The sequence below is a fragment of the Mustela putorius genome, unplaced genomic scaffold (genome assembly GCF_011764305.1).
Source record: "Mustela putorius furo isolate JIRA1106 unplaced genomic scaffold, ASM1176430v1.1 tig00000682_pilon_pilon_pilon, whole genome shotgun sequence".
NCBI lineage: Eukaryota > Metazoa > Chordata > Mammalia > Carnivora > Mustelidae > Mustela > Mustela putorius.
The window spans coordinates 1,935,597-1,958,334 of NW_025421443.1; the positions used below are offsets into that span (position 1 = coordinate 1,935,597).

A 22,738-nucleotide genomic window follows, 5' to 3' on the forward strand; every position below is an offset into this window, starting at 1 on the left:
TCTTCCCCTACCCTCCTCCTCCTTCTCTTCCGTGACCTCCTCCTCCCTTTCCTCTCTCTTTCCTTCCCTCTCCCTCCCCCCTTGGCTGTTCCTTTCCTCTCAGCACCCACCTTTGCAGACAAACTTTTCTCCCCACTCATCTGTATCTGCCACCTGGTGGCCTCAGACCCACGCCCAAAGTTGACCGGGCTGTAATCTGTGCTTCACACTCAGTCTGTGTCCGGGGTTCCAGTCAGACGCCTCTTCCAGCCAGAGGCAGACATGGGCAGTGTAGAAATAACCATAATCCTAAAAGGAATAGAGTTTCTTTTTATCACCTTAAATACAGAGTCGTTCTTTGCCCCTGGGGGTAATTTTCCAGCTACCCCGTGTTTTTAAGAGCAGTTGGTATCCCAGGGCTCTTGAGATGATTCATACAGTTTCCTGCAACACTCCCCTGTCTCCTTCAGATTTTGTTGAGGCTGGTGGTTTCTGTTACAAGTCATAGTTAGTGAGTCTTCTGGGGGTTGAGTGAGGAATTCTTTTCCTAACAGTTTGCTTAAAGGCGGAGGAGGATGTTCCTTTTACGGATATCAGGAAACATGAAAGAGAAATAGTTAGATCTAATCCTTTACAGATAGAATTCTATTTGTCTTCCTATTTCACTTGGATGTGTCCTTTTTTTCCCAGCTTTAGAAACTAACAGATAAGAAAGCAGTTTAGACTTAAGTAGTGCCTTCTTTTTTTTTTAAGAGCAGCATTCACAATCCAGTTTGTATGTTCTGAAGAATCTTATATCTGAAAAAATAAGGCATTCACACTAAATACACTTTAGGAATAGCTAATTAAACAAAATAAAAAAAAAAAAATAAAGTAGGTTTCTTTACTGCAAGACTTTTCAGTTCCTTTAATTTACTAATGGGCATTGTGACACTTCAAGAGTGGATTATACTTTTCTGAAAATTATTTGACCAGTTTGTTTTGGAAACAAAAACTTTTAAACTTGTTCTGCCAATGCAAGTTTCACGGCTCTCGACTCAAAAGGGATTGCTTGTTGGGGTGCCTGGGTGGCTCAGTGGGTTAAAGCCTCTGCCTTCGGCTCAGGTCATGATCCCAGGGTCCTGGGATCCAGCCCCACATCCGGCTCTCTGCTCAGCGCGGAGTCTGCTTCCTCCTCTCTCTCTCTGCCTGCCTCTCTGCCTACTTGTGATCTCTGTCAAGTAAATAAATAAAATCTTTAAAAAAGAAAAAGAGATTGTTTGTTGCTGTGCTTGACTACCATACTATCCCCCAGCTCCAAACCTTCCCTACTCTACTCCACTTGGTGGTGCAGGGCCAAGACCCTGGAGAGCACATTTTTCTTTAGTTCATCTGGCTTCCTTTTGGGATACCCTTGAGAGAGACTGGGCAGCAGGAGAAAGGGATAGGGCTTTTCCTTCTTCCTTTCTGTGGGCTGTTTCTAGATACCACACTATCAGTGGCCTTTCACTTGGCACCAGTAATTCATTGCTGTCTTCACCTTCTCTCCACACTCGCAGAGCCTCATTGGAGTCTGAGGTGAGGTAGCTGCGGCTCCAGGTAGGGGCCCCCTTCTGAGTCAGAGCTCCAAATCCAAGAGGCCTCTCCTCAGAGCACCCACATAGCAAGAGTGGCTTGTCAGGGCCCCACCCTAAGCCCTGGGTCCCACCTCCATGGGGCTCTCTCCCAACTTCCAGCTCTGGAAATTCCAGCTTCTTCCCCAAGAGTAGAAAGCCGCTGGCCACCTAACTCTGTTATCTTAGTGTTCCTTTGTGCTGTTTTTGAGCTCTCCAACATCTGCAAAAATAATTCCCATATCAAATTCTCTCTGTTAAAACACCTAGTGTGGTATCTATTTTCCTGACGGGACCTCAGTGGAAAAAAGAATGCCCATGAGAGCTTCTCTCCACAGGAGTGCCTTTGGAGATGGAGGGAGGCTGGGAGAGTGGTTAGAAGAGGCAGTGGAGGTCTTGCCTTGAATCTAAAGCAGTGGTTTTCAGACTTTAGAAATTCAAGGGAACTCAAAGAAGTTTCATTTTGAAAATTTCATAAGCACCCCTTGAAATAATAGGATACATTCTGGGGTGTTATTAAAATAGAATTATGAACTCCTTTTTTCATCTATTAAGTTACTCAGCAATTTTAGTAAAAATGTAATGAAATGCAACCTTTCTGCAGGGCCATTTTTGCCATAATTTTAAACACAGACTAACTATTCCAAGACACTGGAAAGAGATAGTGTGACTTGGTAGGGTATTGGAATTTGAATATTGAAAATGCAAGCATATGTTCTCGTGGAATCTCTAGGGATACATTTAAAAATATTTGGTTTAAAAAAAATAACTAAATCTCTGTGTCTCAAATTTGGCCAATCATTAGAATCATCTGGGAGGTCATTAAAATTTCAGATGGCCAAATTTGACCCCAGGACCAGGGATTCAGACTCTACTGGGTTGGGATCCTGGAACTGTTATTTTTGGAAAGTACCATATGATCAAGAGGTTCTGATAATGGACATTTAGGATCCATTATTATATAGAATACAAATGTTCTAATTTGTTTTTAGAACTTAGATTCAAAATCCAGTGTTTGGCTCCCCCCTCCCCCAATAAAAAGTCTGAGCTAGGAGCCTTGGTGCTGACAGCTCTCTATCCTAGCAGGGGGCAGCAGGGAAACCCTGGGCTGCAAGAGACAAAAGACAATGGAGCTTCCCTCCACGGCTGATTTTTAAGGGCTTTTGATCATCTCCACCCAGTGTCCAAACCAATCATGGAACCGCAGAACCAAGGCAGTTCTGACAGGTTGTTTCCACACCACAACACCATTTCTGTCTGCTTGTGAGGCCTCCGGGGTAGGGGGATGGGGGTGCTGCGATCAGGGTGCTGCGATTCTAAGTTACAAGTGGGTCTTTCACAATCGGTACAGAGTTTTTCCCCAAGTCGTTACCTTGCTGGGATTCTAAGAGACAGTGGCCAGGCATCTGACTTCTGAAATAAACAGCCATCCGTGTCCACAGGTCCTGCCAGGAGCTTCTCAAGTAAATGGACAATGAAATAAATGAAAGAACATAGCCAAGGTGAGCAGCAAGAGTCTCATTTAACTTGACCTCAGTTTTCTTGCTTAGAGAGCTTCAGTATTTTACTTTATTTTAAAGATCTTATTTATTGATTTGACCAAGAGAGCACAAGCAGCGGGAGAAGCAGGCAGAGGGGATGTGAGAAGCAGACTCCCCACTGAGCAGGGAGCTCAAGCAGGACTCCATCACGGCACCTTGGGATCATGACCTGAGCCAAAGGCGGCCGCTTAACTGACTGAGCCACCCAGGCGCCCCTGGAGAACATCAGTATTTTTTATAACGTTTTGTAGAAAAGGTGAAAAAGGGCATCTATCTGGCCGTGCAAGTCCTTTCTTCCTCCCTGTGAGCCTCCTAGTCAAAACTGGCAAAGTTGAGGAAATCAAGAACTTCCTGCTCAAGGCCAGGAGAAAGGATGCGAAATCCGTTAAGATGGAGAAAAGCAAGGATAATGTCGCATTTGCAGTTTAGTTAGTACAGCAGATACCTTTACACCTTGGACAGAGGGAAGACAGAGAAACTGAAGCCTTCCCTGCCCCTAGGTTGCAAAGTGAAGGAACGGAAGTGAACCAGACATGCTGATTTAACTGTATTGCAATTTTTAAAAAACTTAAACAAATGAATAAATAATTATTTAAAGGGGTGGAAGGGATACTTGTTTTCCAGCTGCTCCAGTTGGCCAGTTGCAGTGACTTCCAGTTTAGATGAATATTGTTGGGTTGCTGGGGATGGTGGGTCCTGGATTTGATCAGGGAACTCACCCGTCTTGTGGCTTTTCAATCGTGGAATCTGTTGACACAAAAAATCCTCAGCACTTTGGGTGATTCAAGTGCACTTTCCTAATTTGCTCTCTTTTTACCCTCTTTGTTATTTCCACATTCCACAAGAATCCATCACTCCCCTCTGAATTATGTGCTGCTTAGGACTGATGCTTATACCACCCACTCTGGGAGGGCAACCTCAGCTTCTTGAACTCACAGAACCTATTGTTCCGTCCCTTTCTTACCCAGCGTTGTCACTGCAGCCCTCTACTCCAGCTGGGAGGGCATGGATATGACTCCCCAGAGAGCCATTCATCACAGTAATAAATGTTCTGTGTTTTACTAAGTTCCATCAAAGTTCACCTCCACACCGAAGCACAACAATTGTTCTCTGTGCGTTCTTTTCTGTGTCAAAGCATAGCATTCCCAAAAGTGCACAAGCTATTTGTATATGTGTGGTAGGTCAACTTGAAGTTGCGTACACATCTGTACACAGACCACTTGTGGATGTGTTTGTTTTTCAGTGTGTTTGAGTCCTGGTGAGAGACTGGCACTTACAGGACCCCTCATAGCTGGGCTGAACCACCACCTTCACAGGCTTCATGTAGATGTGACAACTGCTTTGATGTGCGCATTTTCAGTATTGTTCTCCAGTTTGCTTCTTATCCTCCCAGGTGTGTGTGTGTGTGTGTGTGTTTAATTGCTTCACTTATTTAAACATCTCTAAAGACTGCTAAGTTAGTTAGCGGTACAAGCCTGTTGCTAGCTTTCTCTTCTCCCTTTTTGTTTTGTTTTGTTTTGTCCACATGCCTAAATTAACTAGAAACATTCATTGCTCAGTCATGAGGGTGGGATTCTTCTCTGTAGAGTCCAGGAGGACATAAAAAGCAGCCTGTCTTTATGTTAACATAGACTGTTTTCATTGTCCTTTTCTTACCAAATGCTCTCTGCCGACCTACTTTAGAAAAGGAGCAAACACTTCCCTTGCTTCTCAGAGTATGCAGTCCTGTTATTCCGCAATTTTAGAACAATTTACTATGTAAGCCATCCAAAAGAAAATAAACAACCCACACACACACACACGCATGCACGCACGCACACGCACACATACTCCATGGCAAAACAGAACAGCTTGGACATTCTTTCCCTGTTTTTTAACTTCATTTGCTCAATAGTGTGTTTAATAAGATATATACCAACTTATATTGTCCAGCACTATTTAATGCAATAACCTCTACACACAAAAAGGCCTAAGCATTTAGCCACACATGTCATCAAATAAGAGATTTGGTAATAATGTTCTGTAATTTAACATTTAGATTTTAAGTTGTGCCTTGTTAAGAAAAACAAAAGGGCCTATTAACTCACTTGCTTTTCTTGTTAACTCTATTTTTTAACTGCCTGAGCAAACATCCAATTAGAGGGGTAACTTGTTAGGGTCATACATTAACTAAAAAGAAAAGAGGGAAAAAAAAATTGTAGCAGAAGCCAGGAATTTCCAAAGACTTATTTTGTTTGAGTTAGGATATGATATCTTTTATTATTTTTATTTATTTTTTAAAGATTTTATTTATTTATGGGTGCCTGGGTGGCTCAGTGTGTTAAAGCCTCTGCCTTCGGCTCAGGTCATGATCTCAGGGTCCTGGGATCGAGCCCCACATTGGGCTCTGCTCAGCAGGGAGCCTGCTCTCCTCTCTCTCTCTGCCTGCCTCTGCCTACTTGTGATCTCTGTCTTCAAATAAATAAATAAAACGTTTTATTTATTTATTTGAGAGAGAGTACAAGTTGGGGGGTGGGCAGAGAGAGAGGAAGAAGCAGGCTCCTCACTGAGCAGGGAGCCCGATGGGGGCTCCCTCCCAGGACCCCAGGATCACAACCTGAGCAGAAGAAAACCATTCAACCAACTGAGTCACCCAGGGGCCCCAAGGATATGATATCTTTGAAGTAGGCTGATGACAATCTGTCCCTTTACATATTAAAGATAAATGATTTAGACATCCCTGTCTGGCTACTTTAATCTTAATTGCAGGAAAAGACAAAGTGGAACACAGATTAAACGAAGAAACAAAAAACAGACTGTGCGAATGAGCATAAGGAAAGCACAGTTCCAAATTTTGTGTTGAATTTAACTTTGCCTCAGTTGATCTGTACAGCCTGCTATCTCACATCATTCCAAGAAACACGAAAACCTCAGGTTTTGATACAGATGCTATCAAAAGTTCAACTGGTTTGATCAAAGTTATGGTTCTGCAGACCCACTCATTCTTAGAGCAAAAGTAGGTAACCAGGTTACCGGTTAAAAGACAAATTTTTTCTAAGGACTCAGAAGTGAATAACCAAATCCCACATTAAAATCTGTCATGTGTTACATTGACATTACTTTAAATTCTAAACCTTTTCCCCTAGTTTTTTTTTTTTTTTTTTTGAGAAGTAATGGACATACGTCACTGTAGAAGTGTAAGGCACTCAACATGATGGTTTGATTTATATATACTGTCATTACTACAGCAGATCCATCTTTTACATAAACATAATAAAAAGAAAAGAGAAAAATTTTCTCCTTGTGATAAGAACTCATAGGATTTATTCGTTTAACGATTCTCAACTATGTATCATCAGCAGTGTTAGCTCTAGTCATCATGTTATACGTCGCATCCTTAGTCGTCATCTGTTTTACGGCTGGAAGTTTGTCCCTTTTGACCGCCTTTCTCCAGTTCCCCTTCCCCACACCTCCCACCTCTGGTAACCACAAATCTGACCTCTTTTCCTGTGAGTTTGTCGTTTTTGTTCTTTTCATTTTTTTCTTTCTTAGATTCCATATAAGTGAGATCATACGGTATCTGTTTCTTTCTATATGACTATTTCACTGAGCATAATGCCCTCAATGTCCATCCATGTTGTTGCAAATGGTAGGATTTCCTTTTTTTTTTTTAATGGCTGAATAGTATGTCATAGTGTGTGTGTATGTGTGTGTGTGTATGCACACCCACATATATACATATAAAACATACATACATACATGGGGGTGCAGATGTACTTTTGAGTTAGTGATTTCATTTTCTTTGGATGCATTCCCAGAAGTGAAACTACTAGATCATATGGTATTTCCATTTTTAAGTTTTTGAGAGTGCTCCATACTGTTTTCCATGGTGGCTGCGCCAGTCTACAATCCCACCAACAGTGCACCGGGTTCCCTTTTCTCAACATCCTCACCAGGGTTTGTTCTCTCTTGTCTTTTTCATTATGGCCATTCTAACAGGTCTGAGGTGATATCTCATTGTGGTTTTAATGTGCATTGCCCTAGTGATATTGAACAAGTGATATTGAACATCTTTTCATGTACCTGTTGGTTTTCCATATATATTCTTGGAGAAATGTGTTTTCAGGTCCTTTGCCTATTTTTTCACTGGGTTATTTGGGGATTTTTTTTTTTTTTTTTGCTATCGTATAGGCTCTTTACATATTTTGGGTATTAACCTTTTATCAGATGTTTGCAGATATTTTTTCTATTCCATAGGTTGTATTTTTACTTTCTTGATGATTTCTTTTGCTGTGCAGAGCTTTTTAGTTTGATATAGTCCTACTTGGATTTGGCTTTGGTGCTTGTGCTGTAGGTCTCATATCCAAAAGATCATTACCATCATCTATGTCAAGGAGCTACATCCTTATGTTTTCTTGTAGAAACTTTATGGCTTCGCATCTAACAATTAAGTCTATAATCCACTTTGAGTTAATATTTTATTAGTGGTGTAAGGTATGGATCCAGTTTTATTGTTCTACATGTGAATATCTAGTTAGCCCAGCACCATTTATTATAGAGACCATTGAGTATTCTTGACTCCCTTGTCAAATATTGGTTGACCATATATGATTGAGTTTATTTTGGAGCTCTCAATTCTGTTCCATCTGCTCCATTGATCTATTTGTCTGCTTTTATGCCAGTGCCATACTGTTTCAATGACTATAGCTTTATAGGGTAGCTTGAAACCAGGAAGTGTGATGCCCCTCATGTGTTCTTTCTCAGGATTTCCTTGGTTCTTCAGAGTTTTTTGGTGGTTCCAAATAAATTTTAGAAGGTTTTTTCTATTTCTGTAAAAAATGTCATTAGAATCTTAATAGGGATTCAGTTGAATCTCTGGGTGACTTTTAGTAGTATTGGCATTTTAACAGTATTAATTCTTCCAATCTATGAACATGGGATGCATTTCCATTATTTTGTATCTTCTTTGATTTCTTTCATCAATGTCTTATAGTTTTCAGAGTACAACTCTTTGACTTTCTTAATTAAATTTATTCCTAAATATTTTATTGTTTTTCATACAATTATAAATGGGGACAATGTCTTTATTTCTTTTTTGGATAATCAATTGTTAGTGTATGGAAATGTTACTGGTTTTTGTATGTTAATTTCATATCTTGCCATTTTATTGAATTTATTGTATAGATCTAACAGTTTTTTGGTTGAATCTTCAGGATTTTCTATATATAAAATTATGTCATCTGCAAATAGAGACAGTTTTACATTTTCTTTTCCAGTGCTGACACTTTTATTTCCTTTTCTTGCTTGATAAGCCTGGCTAGGACTTTTAATACTATGTTGAATATCAATGGCAAGAGTGGGCACTCTTGTCTTGTTCCTGACCTTAGAGGAAAAGCTTTCAACCTTTCACCATTGAGTCTGATGTTAGCTGTGAGCTGGAATTTTGTCAAATGCGTTTTCTGTGTTTTGTGTCCCAGGAGTAAATCCCACTTGATTACAGTATATGATCCTTTTAATATGCTGCTGAATTCAATTTGCTAGTATTTTTTAGAGAATTTTTTAATCTTTTTATATTTATCAGAAATATTGGCCTGTAGTTTTCTTTCTAGTAGTGTTCTTTTCTGGTTTTTGTATCAGGATAATGCTGACTTTGGGAGTGTACCCCCTTCTTTGATTTTTGGACGAGTTTGAGGAGGATTGGTGTTAATTCTTTAAATGTTTGGTAAATTTTACCACTGAAGCCATCTGTCTGGGCTTTTCTTTGATGGGAACATTTTGATTACTGATTCAATCTCCTTACTAGTAATTGGTCTATTCAGATTTTTGATTTCTTCCTGATTCAGTCTTGGCAAATTGCATGTTTCTAAGAATTTTTACATTTCTTCTAGGTTATTCAGTTTTTTGGCTTATAGTTGTTCATAAAAGCCTATTATGATCCTTTGAATTTCTGTAGTATCAGTTGTAATATCTCCTTTTCACTTACAATTTTGTTGTTTGGGTCTTTTGTCCTTTCTCCTTGGTTAGTGTAACTAAGGTCTTGTCAATTTTGTTTATTTTTTCAAGGAACCAACTCTTAATTTGGTTAATCTTTTTTATTATTTTTCTGTTTCACTTTTTTCCTCTCTAAACTTTATTATTTCCTTTCTTCTGCTAACTTTCAGCTCAGTTTGTTCTTTTTCTAGTTTCATAAGACATAGAGTTAGATCATTTATTTGGAATCTTTCATGCTCCTTAATATACGTATTTTATTACTATGAATTTCCCACTTGGAATTGCTTTTGCTGCATCTTATATGTTCTGGTATGTCCATTTTAATTTGTCTTAAGAAACTTTTTATTTACCCTTTAATTACTTTGAAGAAATTGGTTGATCTATTGGTTGATTAAGAGAATGTTGTTTAATTTCCATGTGTTTATAGATTTTCCAGTTTTCCTTTTATTAGTGATTTCTAGTTTCATGTCATTGTGGTCAGAGAAAATACTTGGTATAATTTCAATCTTGAATTTGCTAAGACTTGTTTTATGGTCTACCATATGATCTATCCTACAGAATGTTCTATGTGTGTTAAGAGGAATGTGTACTATGCTGTTTTGGATAGAATGTTCTGGATATGTCTTTTAGGTTTATTTGGTCTATAGCATTGTTTAAATTCACTGTTTCCTTATTGATTCTCTGCCTGAATGATTTATCTATTGTTGAGAGTAGGATATTAACTATTATCATATTACTGTTATTTCTCCTTTAAGCTCAGTTTTTGCTTTATATATTTAGGTGCTCCAATGTTGGGTGCATATATAGTTATAATTATTATACCTTCTTGATGTATTGAACCCCTTATTAATATATAATGAATTTGTTTGTCTCTTGTTATTACTTAGGTTTAAAGTCTATTTTGTCTGCTATACATATAATAGCTCCAGATTTTGCTGTTGTTGTTGTTACTGTTACCATTTGCTTGAAATATTTTTTTTCATCCCTTCATTCTCAGTCTATATGTATCTTTAAAGTGAAAGTGCATCACTTGTATGCAGCATATTTTTGGATCTTATTTTCTTCTTGTTGTTGTTGTTTTTAATCCATTCATCCACTCTCTATGTCTTTTAATTGGATAATTTAATCCATTTACATTTAAAGTAATTACTCATAGATAAGGACTTACTGTTTGCCATTTTGCTTACAGTTTTCTGGTTGCTTTGTAGAACCATTGTTCTTTTTTTCTTATCCAGCTGTCTTTTTGTTTTGTTTTGTTTTGATGTTTCATGGTATCAGTATCCTTTGACTTCTATATTGTGCTCTTTTGCATAATTACTATAGGATTTTCCATCGTAGTTATCATGAGATTTAATATCTTAAACTTACAACACTATTTTAAATTGATCCCAATTTAACTTCAATAGAACTTATAAACTTTATGCTTTTATTTCCCTACTCCCTCACATTTTAGGTTATCACTGATACAATTTATGTTTTTTATCATATGAAAATAATAACAGATTATGGTAATTATGGTTATTTATTATTATTTTTTAAAACTTTTAAACTATTATTGTAAATGATACATACCACTATTACCATATTGCAGAATATAACTATGGCTATATGTTTACCATTACTGGTGAGATTTATGGTACCTTTTTATACTTTTATGATTTTAATTAGCATTGTTATATTCCTACTTTCTGTCCCTTTCTTTTACTCTTCTCCTTCAGGAAGTCCCATAATGCAAATATTGTTTTTCTTTGTGTCCTGTAATTCTCAGAGGTTGCTTAACTCTTTTAAAAATTTTTATTTAGCTTTTCCTCTTATAGGTAATTCCAGTGTCTTATCCTCCAGGTTACTCTAGGATTAGTTACTCTAGGATTTCTATTTGTTTGTTTTTATGCTGAATACATACTTCAGCCTGTTCTACCAGGAAATGTAACCCAAGCATATGGAAGCTGCGTAACCCATTCAACACCCCTACATACAGTGACACTTAAACAGAAAGCACAGCCAATGATGTCCCCCATCTGCAGAGCAAAACTGGTGGCCTCACCTGACCAGGAAACTCAATGCACACTGTGGCCTGATTTAGGCCCCCAAATATTGAGCTGTATAGCTCCTGGGTACTGTTCTGCTGCTCTGCCAGGGAAAGGAAGTTAATTCATAGTCCCACCTATTACTGAGTATAGTACTCAGTCCTAGCTAGTAAACCTGACTGAGATCCACATTCTTATTTAGATAAGGAACCAAGTTTCCTGGTCGAGTGTGCCCATGACACAGTTGGTTCTGCAGATGAGCAAAACTACTGGTTGGGATTACTACTTGGGCACTGCAGGTATGAACTCTGCCTGCCAAGATCTATGTGCTGGTTGTTAAAAGACCCTTCTCTCTCTCTGTCAGAGTTAGATTTCCAGTGGTTGAGCCCCGCAAATTCCCCTGCAGTTCCTGTAGTGTGAGATCAGAGAAAGAGCTCCTGCAAAGCCATCCATAATGCTAGAGGTGGCTGATTGTTCCCCCTGGGTTCTCTTTTCCCACTGGATTAACTGAAGCCTTCCCTGAAGGCTCAGGGAAGACCTCTCCATGTGGTGCTGCACTGGTCTAGGGGACAGGCAGTTTGGTCAATATGTAGTTACTTCTCTTACCCTTTTAATGCAGGGTGTCTTGGTCTCTGTGGTACAGGGAGGTGCTTCAGCCTTACCCCCATGTTCTAGGGTATGGAATCTAAGAAATATATTGATTAGTCAGTGACTAAAATATTAATCATAAGCTTTTTTTTAAAAGATTTTTTTATCTATTTATTTGACAGATTGACAGAGAGAGTGCACAGGTAAGGCAGAGCAGCAAGCAGAGGGAGAGGGGGAAGCGGACACCCCTAGTGAGCAGGGAGCCTGACTCAGGGCTCAATCTCAGGACCCTGGGATCATGACCTGAACTGAAGGCAGATGCTTAACCAACTGAGCCACCCAGGCACCCCTTCTTTTTTCTTTCTTTTTTTTTTTTCTAAGTTTGTTTAAGTAATCACTGTACCCAATGTGGGGCTCAAACTCACAGCCCCAAGATCAAGAGTCATATGCTCTTGCAACTGAGCCAAACAGGTCCCCCCCCCAATCACAAGCTTTTTAATAAAACATCTAGAAAAAAAAGTGACAAAACCTTAATCCAGATGTTTGACTGATGGATTCTAAAGATCTATATACCTTGTTTTTGTCAGAGTTTATGTTTTTTCAATAAATCTTTCAATTTTTAGTCTAACTTTTTCTTGTGATACTTCATCATTATATTTTGCTTCTTTTGATTTAAGACCTAAACTTTTTTGAAATATTGTAGTGGAAGATAATTATCAGTGGTAAGACATGGACTGTTGGTTATTCACCAAACCAGATTCTTTTCTTACTGAGCTCACACATGGTTTTCAAGGCCCTTTTGCTATTAGACATGGCCCTAAGCCTGTGTCCTGAGCCAATGGAATGTATGGAGAAGTTATGGGGAGCGTCTGGTCTTCTTCCCCTGAGAGCTTCTGATGAGTAGTTCTCTATGCTCTTTCTTTCCTCTTTGGCCATATTAAGTGCAAATAAGTGCAAGACCCTTGGAAATCATATACTGAAATGAATCAATACTGAAAATGGCAGAGACAAGAAGGAAGGAACTTGGGTACCAAAAATTACTGCTTGAAAAAAACATTTCCCAAAGGACAAGAATACCCATTATGTGATCAAGGAGTAAAACTTTTTGTGCCTTAAAAGATTTTTGGCTAGGGAACCTGGGTGGCTCTGTGGGTTAAAGCCTTTGCCTTCAGCCCAGGTCATGATCCCAGTGTCCTGAAATTGAGTCCCGCATCAGGCGCTCTCCTCAGCAGGGAGCCTACTTCCTCCTCTCTCTCTGCCTACTTGTGATTTCTGTCAAATAAATAAATAAAATCTTTAAAAAAAAAAAAAAGATTTTTTACAAAACACAGAAAGTTCTCCAGCACTTAAAAGCCTTCTTATTTGGGGTAGATATGTAGTGACAGGTCTTCACATACTACCACAATAGCTGAAGTTAGATATTCCTTGTCTCTTCCTTCTGTCAGGAAGAACATGGTATGTGGCCTTCATCTTATCAATTAGATGCTCCTGCCAAGGCTTTGGTACAGAATGATATTCTTAATTATTATTTCTTTGTTTTGAACAAGGACATGTGACACTGTCTTCACAGAATTGGTTTTCCTTGTAGGTTTCATATGGATAGTTAAATTCTTTTCTGGCTCTTACTTCAACTAATCAGCAAGTAAATATCTCTAGGTCAAGTTTCAGAGAAATTCTGAGATGTTAGAAGTATTTCTGCAAAAGATATTTTGATATTTCTGTCAAAATTAGGAGATTTATGTTTTAGTATGTACTTAAATGAACTTCTTAATCTCTCCCATTTTTGCTGTCTGGCAACTGGTAAACCTTATATGTTTTGTATTTGTTTGTTAATACTCTATGGCTTGGGCCAATCGTTTTTGGCATGTCCACCATGGAGAATTCCCTTTCTAATGTTTGCCCCTTTCAAAATCTATGTAGATTGAAAGATTTTAGATCACTAAAGACTTTTATTAAGTGATAATAAATTTGCCTTTTTATATCTTTTTTTAAAGATTTTATTTATTTATTTAACAGAGATTGACACAGCGAGAGAGGGACAAACAGGGGGCCCGATGCAGGACTGGATCCCAGGACCCTGGGATCATGACCAGAGAGGAAGGTAGACACGTAACCACTGAGCCACTCAGGTGCCCCACCTTTTTGTATTTTGTTACTTTTCTCCTACTTCTCATTCTGGAATAAATTATAGAGTAAGGTGGGGCCTTTCTAAGGAGTGGGGATGGCTTTAACTTGGGCTAGTAGAAGTTTTTAACCTTGGCAGACATCAAGACATCAATTAGAATTTTTTAAAGATTTTATTTATTTTTTTGACAGAGAGAGATGCAGTGAGAGAGGGAACAGAAGCAGGGGGGAGTTGGAGAGGGAGAAGCAGGCTTCCCACTGAGCAGGGAGCCCTATCTAGGGCTTGATCCCAGATCTCTGGGATCATGACTTGAACCGAAGGCAGACGCTTAATGAATGAGCCACCCAGGCACTCCAGAAATTAGAATTTTGATGGACATTTAAAATTACCAATCATATTCCAATTAGTTCACTTTAATAACATTTATTTTTCCAGGTATTATGTGAGTGCTAAGGACACAGAAATGAGTAATTTATGCTCTATGTTCAAGAAATCATAACCTTGAAGAGGAGACATATACACAAAAAGAAATATCCAAAACAGTGTGGCGGCCTTGTATGTAGGTGAATATAAAAGGAAGAGGGTTCTTTATTAGTCTCCTAGCAAATTACCATAAACTGAGTGGCTTAAAAAACAGAAATTTATTCCCTCACAGTTTTGGAGACTAGAAGTCTAAAATCAAGGTATTGGCAGGGCCATATTCCCTTTGAAGTCTCTCAGATAGAATTCTTCCTTGATTCTTCCACCTTCTGCTAGCTCCTGCTAATACTTGTCACCCAGTGTCTTATAGATGAGTTGCTGCAGTCTCTGGCCCTTTCTCACATGGCCTTCTCCTCGGTGTCTGGGTCAAATTCCCTTCTCCTTATAATGATACCAGTCTTATTGGGTTCAAAGCCCACCCTCATTCAGTATGATCTCATCTTAATTTGATTATGTCTGAAAGAGCTTATTTTCAAATAAGGTCCCTTTCACAGATTCCAGGTGGGCATGAATTTTTGAGGGGACACTGTTTAATCCAGTACAAGCTTCCAATGCAAGTCAGAAAGATGATCAAAGGGTATTTCCTAGAGGAAGAAGGAGATGAGAGCTGAGCTGCACCTCGAGGGGTAAATGGAAGTGAAAGTAGAAATAAGACGGTTTATCATCTAAACATGTGTGTTACCACATAAAGCAGATTTTTTAGAATGCCTTCTACACAGAAAATTTTATTGTAGTCCTTATTTTAATTAAGATGAGGTTCAGTCTCAAACACTTACTTTGTCTTTCTTTATAGTAATGTCTCCTTCACTGCTTTAATCCAAGCAATCCTACTTTATTCTCAGCTGTGAAATATTTAGAATCCATGTGCTAAATACATATCACATTAACACTCCGTAGTGCAAGAATCTCTCTGTAATCCCAGCCTCCTGGCCTCATTCCAACTGTAAACATGAAACACCTGTAGGCCTCTCATTTTCCTCTGATTTGGAGTCTGAAACTATTTTCACTCATAAGGAAATAAAAAAGATGCCTGCATTAGGATCAGACCTGAGTTCATTCATTCATTCATTCATTCAATCATTCACTCCACAGATTTTTTTTTTTTTTTTTGAGTACTAACTGTGTGCAAAGCACTGTGCTAGGTATGGAGAAGATTAAAAAGATAAATATAATATATGTCCTGTCCTCCAAAAGTCTACAGTCTAATAGGGAGAAAGAAAACATAAGTAATATACATCATTTGTGGCTCACAATAATAACTCAAGAGGTATTTAATGTAGTGAATAAAAAGATTTAAACATTGTGGGGCAGAAGGAATTATTCCTGACCTTAAACTTCTTGAGAGCTGGATTCTGGGAACTTGCCTGCTTAGTTTTTTTTTTGTTTTGTTTTGTTTTTTAAGATTTTCTTTACTTGGGGCACCTGGGTGGCTCAGTGGATTAAGCCTCTGCCTTCGGCTCAGGTGATGATCTCAGGGTCCTGGGATGGAGCCCCACATCAGGCTCTCTGCTCGGTGTGGAGCCTGCTTCCCCCTCTCTCTCTGCCTGCCTCTCTGTCTACTTGTGATCTCTGTCTGTCAAATAAATAAAATCTTAACAAACAAACAAACAAACAAACAAGATTTTCTTTATTTGACAGAAAGAGAGAGAGGGAGAACAAGCAGGGGGAGTGGAAGAGGGAGAGAAACAGGCTCCCCACCAAGTAGGGATGTTGACACAGCGTCTGATCCCAGGTCCTCAGGATCATGACCTGAGCCAAAGGCGGATGCTTAACCGACTGAGCCACCCCTGGCTTGGATCATTTAAATGTACTTAATTCCTTAAGCCATTAAGTCATTGCCAGCTTTCAAATTTAGTCCTTAATCCTACTGGGTCCCTACCATCTTGTTTTATTTCCATTCCACCCTCCACCTATTTTAGGCTTAAACAGGTGTGCAACTTTCTAGAAACAACCATTTCTCAGATGTGTCTCTTAGAGCTTCCTGCTAATAGCTTGAGAGTCACTGCTGGGCAAACACACCGTTGACTACTGGTGGGACAGATGATGAAGACCTTTTCCTTTCAAACTTGCTATGACTACTTCCCACCTAGTTCTTCACCAAAATGAAACTTATGAGAAATCTGAAGCTATCACCTTAACTTCAAACTTAGTGTTCTGAGGGGTTCTATAGGACAGATGGGATGGGGATTTGAAGAATATTTCTTCATATGCTTAGGGTATTGCTGGATCATATGATTGTTCTATTTTTAATTTCTTGAAGAGTATCCATACTGTTTTCCATAGTGGCTGCACAAATTTACATTCCTGCCAAAAGTGTATTTCCTTACCAACTCTTGTTACAATTTCTTGATAATAGCCCTTCTAGCAGGGGGGGATAATATCTTGTGGTTTAGATTTACAGTTCCCTGATAATTAAAAAGAAGTTGAACACTTTTTCATGTACTTCTTGGCCATGTGTACATCTTCTTTGGAAAAACTTCTGTTCGGATTCTCTGTCCATTTTTTAATGAAATCATTTATTTTCTTGCTGTTGAGTCATATGAGTTCTTTATACGTTTTGGATATTAATTGCTTATCAAATATATAATTTGCAAATATTTTCTCCCATTCAGTTGGTATTCCTTTCGTTTTGTTCGTGGTTCCCTTTGTTGCAAAGAAGCTTTTAGTTTGATATAGTCCCATCTGTTTATTTTTGCTTTTTTTTGCCCTCTCTTTTGGTACCAAGTCTTAAAAAATCATCACCAAGACCAATGTCAAGGAGTTTACTGCCTATGTGTTTTTCTAGCAGTTTTGTGGTTTCGGGTCTCACATCCATGTCTTTAATCCACTTTGAGATAATTTTTAGATATGGTTTTAGATAGTGGTCTAGTTTCATTCTTTTACATATAGCTGTCCAGTTTTCCCAACACCTTTTATTGAAGAGACAGTCCTTTCCCCGTTGTATATTCTTGCCTCCTTTATTATAAATTAATTGACCATAAGTGTGTGGATATATTTCTGGGCTCTCTTCTGTTCGGTTGATCTGTGTGTCTGTGTTTATGCCAATACCATACTATTTTTGTTACTATAACTTTGTAATAAAGTTTCAAATCAGAAAGTGATAACCTCTGGCTTTATTCTTAAGATTACTTTGTCTGTTTGGGGTCTTTTGAGGTTCCATACAAATTTTAAGAGTTTTTTTCTATTTCTGTGAAAAGTGCCATCAAATTTTATTTTATTTTTCATTTTTTAAATTTTGTTACCATAAATGAATGTTGAATTTTGTCAAATGTTCTTTCTGCATCAATTGAGATGATTATATGCTTTTTATCCTTTGTTTTGTTAATGTAGTTGATCACATTAATTTGCAAATGTTGAATCACCCTTGCATCCCTGGAATAAATTCCACTTGATCATGGTATATGATCTTTCTGATGTATTGGTGAATTCAGTTTGCTAATATTATGTTGAGGATCAGTGGAGGATCTAATGGAGACACTCCTAGGCCCATTAATTTTTATATATTATTAACTACAAAAGTCATACATGATTTTTTTATTTTAATTCAGACAATACAGAAGTAAAAAGTAATGGCTCCCTTTTCATTAACCAAAGGATACTACTATTTATTTTCTTCTTTATGATTATCCTGTAGCCCATATAAAGATACATTAGGAAATCCATGAGTTCAAAGCCATTTTCACTATAGTAAGACATTATTTGCCTTTTTCACAAGGCTGATGTTTGCACTGATGGTGCAAAATCAATGGTATGTAAAAACTGCTCATGTCTTAGCATGAAACAAGACCATGGCTTCTAACTGTACCAGAGTCACTGTATTCTTCAATGCCATGCACTCACAGGAACAACCACAAAAAAGGCCTCTTTTAATCAAGAATGTGCTTCCAGTGCATCTGGGTGGCTCAGCTGATCAAGTGTCTGCCTCTGGCTCAGGTCATGATTCCAGGGTTCTGGGATTGAGTCCCACGTTGGGCTCTCTGCTCAGCTGGGAGCCTTCTTCTACCTCTCCCTCTGCTGTTCCCCCTGCTTATATCCTCTCTCTCTCAAATAAATACATAAACCTTTAAAAAAAAAGGAAAGTTCCTGAAAAATCAGTAAGAATGATTACTTTTATTAAACCTCAACACTGAGTATATGTGTTTTTAATATCCTGTGAGACAAAATGGGGCACACAGATCAAGCACTTCTGCTGATACCAAAGTATGAAGTTTGTCTGGAGGAAAAGCACTTGTGACGTGGGTGTTGTAAGCCGAACTAGCCTCCCTTTTCATTAAAATGTCATTTGTACTTGAAAGAACGACTGTCAGACTATGGTTATTCAGACTGAGTTTTGGCTGATGTTTATTTTTATTTTTATATTTATTCATTTTTAAATTTTTAAATTTTTATTGTGTTATGTTAGTCACCTAAAATACATCATTAGTTTTTGATGCAATGTTCCAAGATTCATTGTTATTGGACTGGAGGAGATTATGCTGAGCTATATTTAGTTTTAAATAAAACAAGTGAGCCAGTCACTGAAAGAAATGTTGCCAGTGATAAAATTTAAGCTTTAAAGTAAAACTTGAGGGGCGCCTGGGTGGCTCAGTGGGTTAAGCGTCTGCCTTCAGCTCAGGTCATGATCTCAGGGTCCTGGGATAGAGCCTCACATTGGGCTCTCTGCTCAGCAAGGAGCCTGCTTCTGCCTCTCTCTCTCTTTGCCTGCCTGTCTGCCTACTTATGATCACTCTCTTTGTCAAATACATAAATAAAATCTTTTTTTAAAAAAAAGTGCAGGGTGGGATGCTTGGGTGGCTCAGTCAGTTAAGCATCTGCCTTCAGTTCAGGCCATGATCCCAGGGTTGTGGGATTGAGCCCTATGTCAGGCTCCCTGCTCATCAGGGAATCTGCTTCTCCTTCTCTCTCTGCCCTTCCCCCCACTTGTGGTCTCTCTCTCAAATAAATAAAATAAAATAAAATAAAATAAAATAAAATAGTGCAGGGTGGACCAATGGATTTTAGTGAAACAGAAACACAGCTCGTTGATATGGTTTCAGATATCACATTGTAAATAATCTTCAAAAAATTACCACTTGTCTAGTTATCTAGTTGTAGTATAGCATCAAGGAACAGCTACAGTTATCTGAAAAGGCTATTTAAAAACTCCTCCCTTTTCCAACTTCATATCTGTTTGAAGATGGAATTCTTCATGTATTTCAACCAAAATGACATATAATGGTTTGATTGCAGAAGAAGATATAAGAATCCAGCTGTCTTCTATTAAATCAGACATTAAGGAAATTTGGGAATGTGTTAAAATAACACTTCTTCATTTTTTTTAGCATGAAGTAAATAATATATTTTTAATTGCTCCATTTTAATTTATAATATTGTTAATATCGGTAGATACAGCTAGCTTGAACAAAACCTCTTTGGGGAACTCAGTAATTTCTTTTTTTTTTTTTTAAGATTTTATTTATTTATTTGACAGATCACAAGTAGGCAAAGAAGCAGGCAGAAAGAGAGTGGCGGAAGTAGGCTCCCTGCTGAGCAGAGAACCTGATGCTGGGCTCAATCCCAGGACCCTGAAATCACGACCTGAGCTGAAGACAGACGCTTTAACCCACTGAGCCACCGAGGCACCCCGGAACTCAGTAATTTCTAAGACTGCAAAGGGTCCAGAATTAGACACTGATTAAGAAGAATACTTAATGAAACATGAAAATAGTGACAATTCAATGTCAAAGAGTAGAAAACAGAATATAGAAATGTCACCTTTAGGGTGACAGATAAAGTAAAAAATATATGTACACAGAAAAGAAAGAGGATGACACACACAAAAAAAGAATAATAATTTAGGTAATTCAAATTTCTTTTATTTTCATGAACTGTCCAAGTTTTCCACAACAAGAAAATTTTCAAATCAGGAAGAATAAAATTTCAATTACAACCACAGATCATTTATTTGCATTATAATAGTGACAACTACCAAAAGAACATTATGTTTTACTTTTATTAGTTATGTATAAGTATTTCATACATCTGATTATAGAACACTGAGGTTTTTAAATAAAGAAACTTCACAGAATTAAAAGAGTGTATTTCTTCTTCATATTTCCCCTATAAGGCTACTTGCTTATTCAAATGATGGTTTTTTTTTGGAAGCCTTATTGAAGAATTATCTGTAAAGAGAGTCAGCCACAGAAGAAATTAATCTTACATCCTCATCAAGATATGGCATTCTCTCTCCTGCCCTCCTCTGCCAACTTAAGCTAACAGTGTAAGCGGTGGTTGATATTGAACTAGAGAGGTGTTGAGAGCAGCAAGGCAGGGCTGCAAGGCCGCAGGCAGAGAAGCAGCACGGGAAACTCCCTCAGTCTCCAAATAAAAGCAAGTCTATCTGTGTAATGCAAGGTCCTATAGCGGCTAGCATAGATTTACTTGGCTGTACTCTACAAAGGTGAATTAAAAGAAAGTGAGGAACTGATGGCATTTTTCCCTTTTTTATCCCTACCCTGTACACAGAACAATACTAAGCACAAAACAAAGGTTCAATTAATGGATATTAACTGGGGCATCTGTGACATTCTACATGGTTCTGGCTGGGGTCTAGATTGTTAATATTGACTTGGTATTGAACTTACTTAGACTAATGGGTAATTGAGGTGTTCTGATTAGCCTATAACTTGCTACTTACCTACCAGGGTGACTAGTAGAGTGACAGCTACTATGTTTGCCTAGGATTTTTCTAGTTTTAGCACTAAAACCCATTCATCCCAGGACCCCCCTCAGACCCAGGCAACACAGGACCATTGATTACTCTATTCTCCAGTGATCCAACGTTATAACTATGCAACTTTATTTGAATTTGACCTGGCTTCTCCAGCCAAGTATAGATACCCAAGGTCAACCAAAGCTGGATGGAAGCATCTGTAGGCGCAGCCTTCTGACCTGGAGCTGTGGGGCTTTGTCCTGCAGATGAACAAGACGGAACAAAGGGGCTGAACAAACTGCACAGAGCTGAGCATACAACTTCCAGCATGGTTATGATTCTCCCGGGAAAGCCTTGGGTCCCTGCTTACCCATCCATTCTTTTGAAAGAATGACTGCTTTTCAGGTTGAGTTATCACTTCTATTTTGCCCTACCGCTTACGCAAAGACAAACGAAAGAGGCTGAAGTGAACATCCTAAAAACGAGGCTTAATGCCAGGATTTGACATGCCAGAGAACATGCATGAGAACTTGCATCTCTGAAAAGGAACCTTAGCCTTAAGGCAGCAGAAATAAAGACTTATTTTTATTTTTATTTATTTTTGCCTACCGAGAGGAATGGCAATGTCATCCACATGCGAGACACATATCAGTCTGTGGATTTTTTCTTCCTTACCTCTCCTCATCGGATGAAAGAATGCTGCTGCTGATTTATGGATCGCCAGGGGTGCCAGGCATCATTTTAAATGTGCACAGCTGCTCTGCAGTAGTTTAACTTGGCAGATAGTATTAAACCATTGAATTGTGTCATTTATTTGTATATGCATACAATAGCCTCCTTGTGCAGGTTCTTCAAAAACCCTTGCAGGCGTGGTTTGGACTGGGCATTTAAGGAGTCTTATGGAATGATTTATTCCCTTGGAAGGTTTTCAAAGTTTCCAGAATGAAGCATGAGATATCATTTTATGCCATTGATAAGTTCCCAAGGGAATCACAGAGACAGACTAAAGTGGAGAGGTTGCAGAGTGAGAGGTCTCAAGCTTACATTTGGGAACTCCAATTTCAGTGGTCATCCAGGCAATGTAGGACATGTTACTGCTGACAACAGTCTCACTTTCATTATGACAGGTCACAGGGAAGCAGCTAAAAGAGGGGGCTGATCTAATACAAGGCACCGCAGCATAAATAACTTGAAAAGCTCTGTTGACAATAGAAAATCTGGCATTCATGGTAGTTAACAATGCTATCTTCAAATTCAAAGGGCCCTGAGATTTGTCACTGTTGTCCTTTGTAGTCAAGGATGACACTGTTGACACTGGGGTTATCCCTGTATGCAAGTGTGGCTGAAAATACCCGAGTGTGACAGATGATAAGGCCTTTCTGCAGAGTGTACATGGAGAACACTTTTTTTTTTTTTGGTTTGTGTCTGTTGGCCTCCCAAGCACATAGCTCGCCTTGTCACAGAGTCATCATGTCTCTATCTGCAGCAAATCAAGCTGCTCTGGTTACAGCCTTTTGACTGCAGCCTTCTGCAAATGTCTCCTTTGCTTGGACGTCTTTCCCTGGGCGTCTTGTGGTGACTATACCTCCTGCCCCATTTGCTTACCATCTCCCATGCCAAAGCTAGCCAGACGGGCTCGTGCCAGGCCTCCTTCCTAGGCTGCGGCTTATGAGAAAATCACTTTGAGGTGGGCTGTGTTCCTCATTAGCTTTTATTGGTGATTTTATTTTGCCACTTGAAAATTG

At 38.6% G+C, this 22,738-nt stretch overlaps 1 protein-coding gene across 1 annotated transcript; it reads left to right on the forward strand.

Moving 5' to 3' along the window:
- Nucleotides 1–2,856: 2,856 nt before the first annotated feature.
- Nucleotides 2,857–5,332, forward strand: LOC123392897 (60S ribosomal protein L38-like). Its single transcript, XM_045083046.1, is given in 3 exon segments — nucleotides 2,857–2,876; nucleotides 3,322–3,544; nucleotides 3,546–5,332. Coding segments are annotated over 3 exon segments (336 nt in total). The 3' UTR covers nucleotides 3,639–5,332.
- The last annotated feature ends 17,406 nt before the right edge of the window (nucleotides 5,333–22,738 follow it).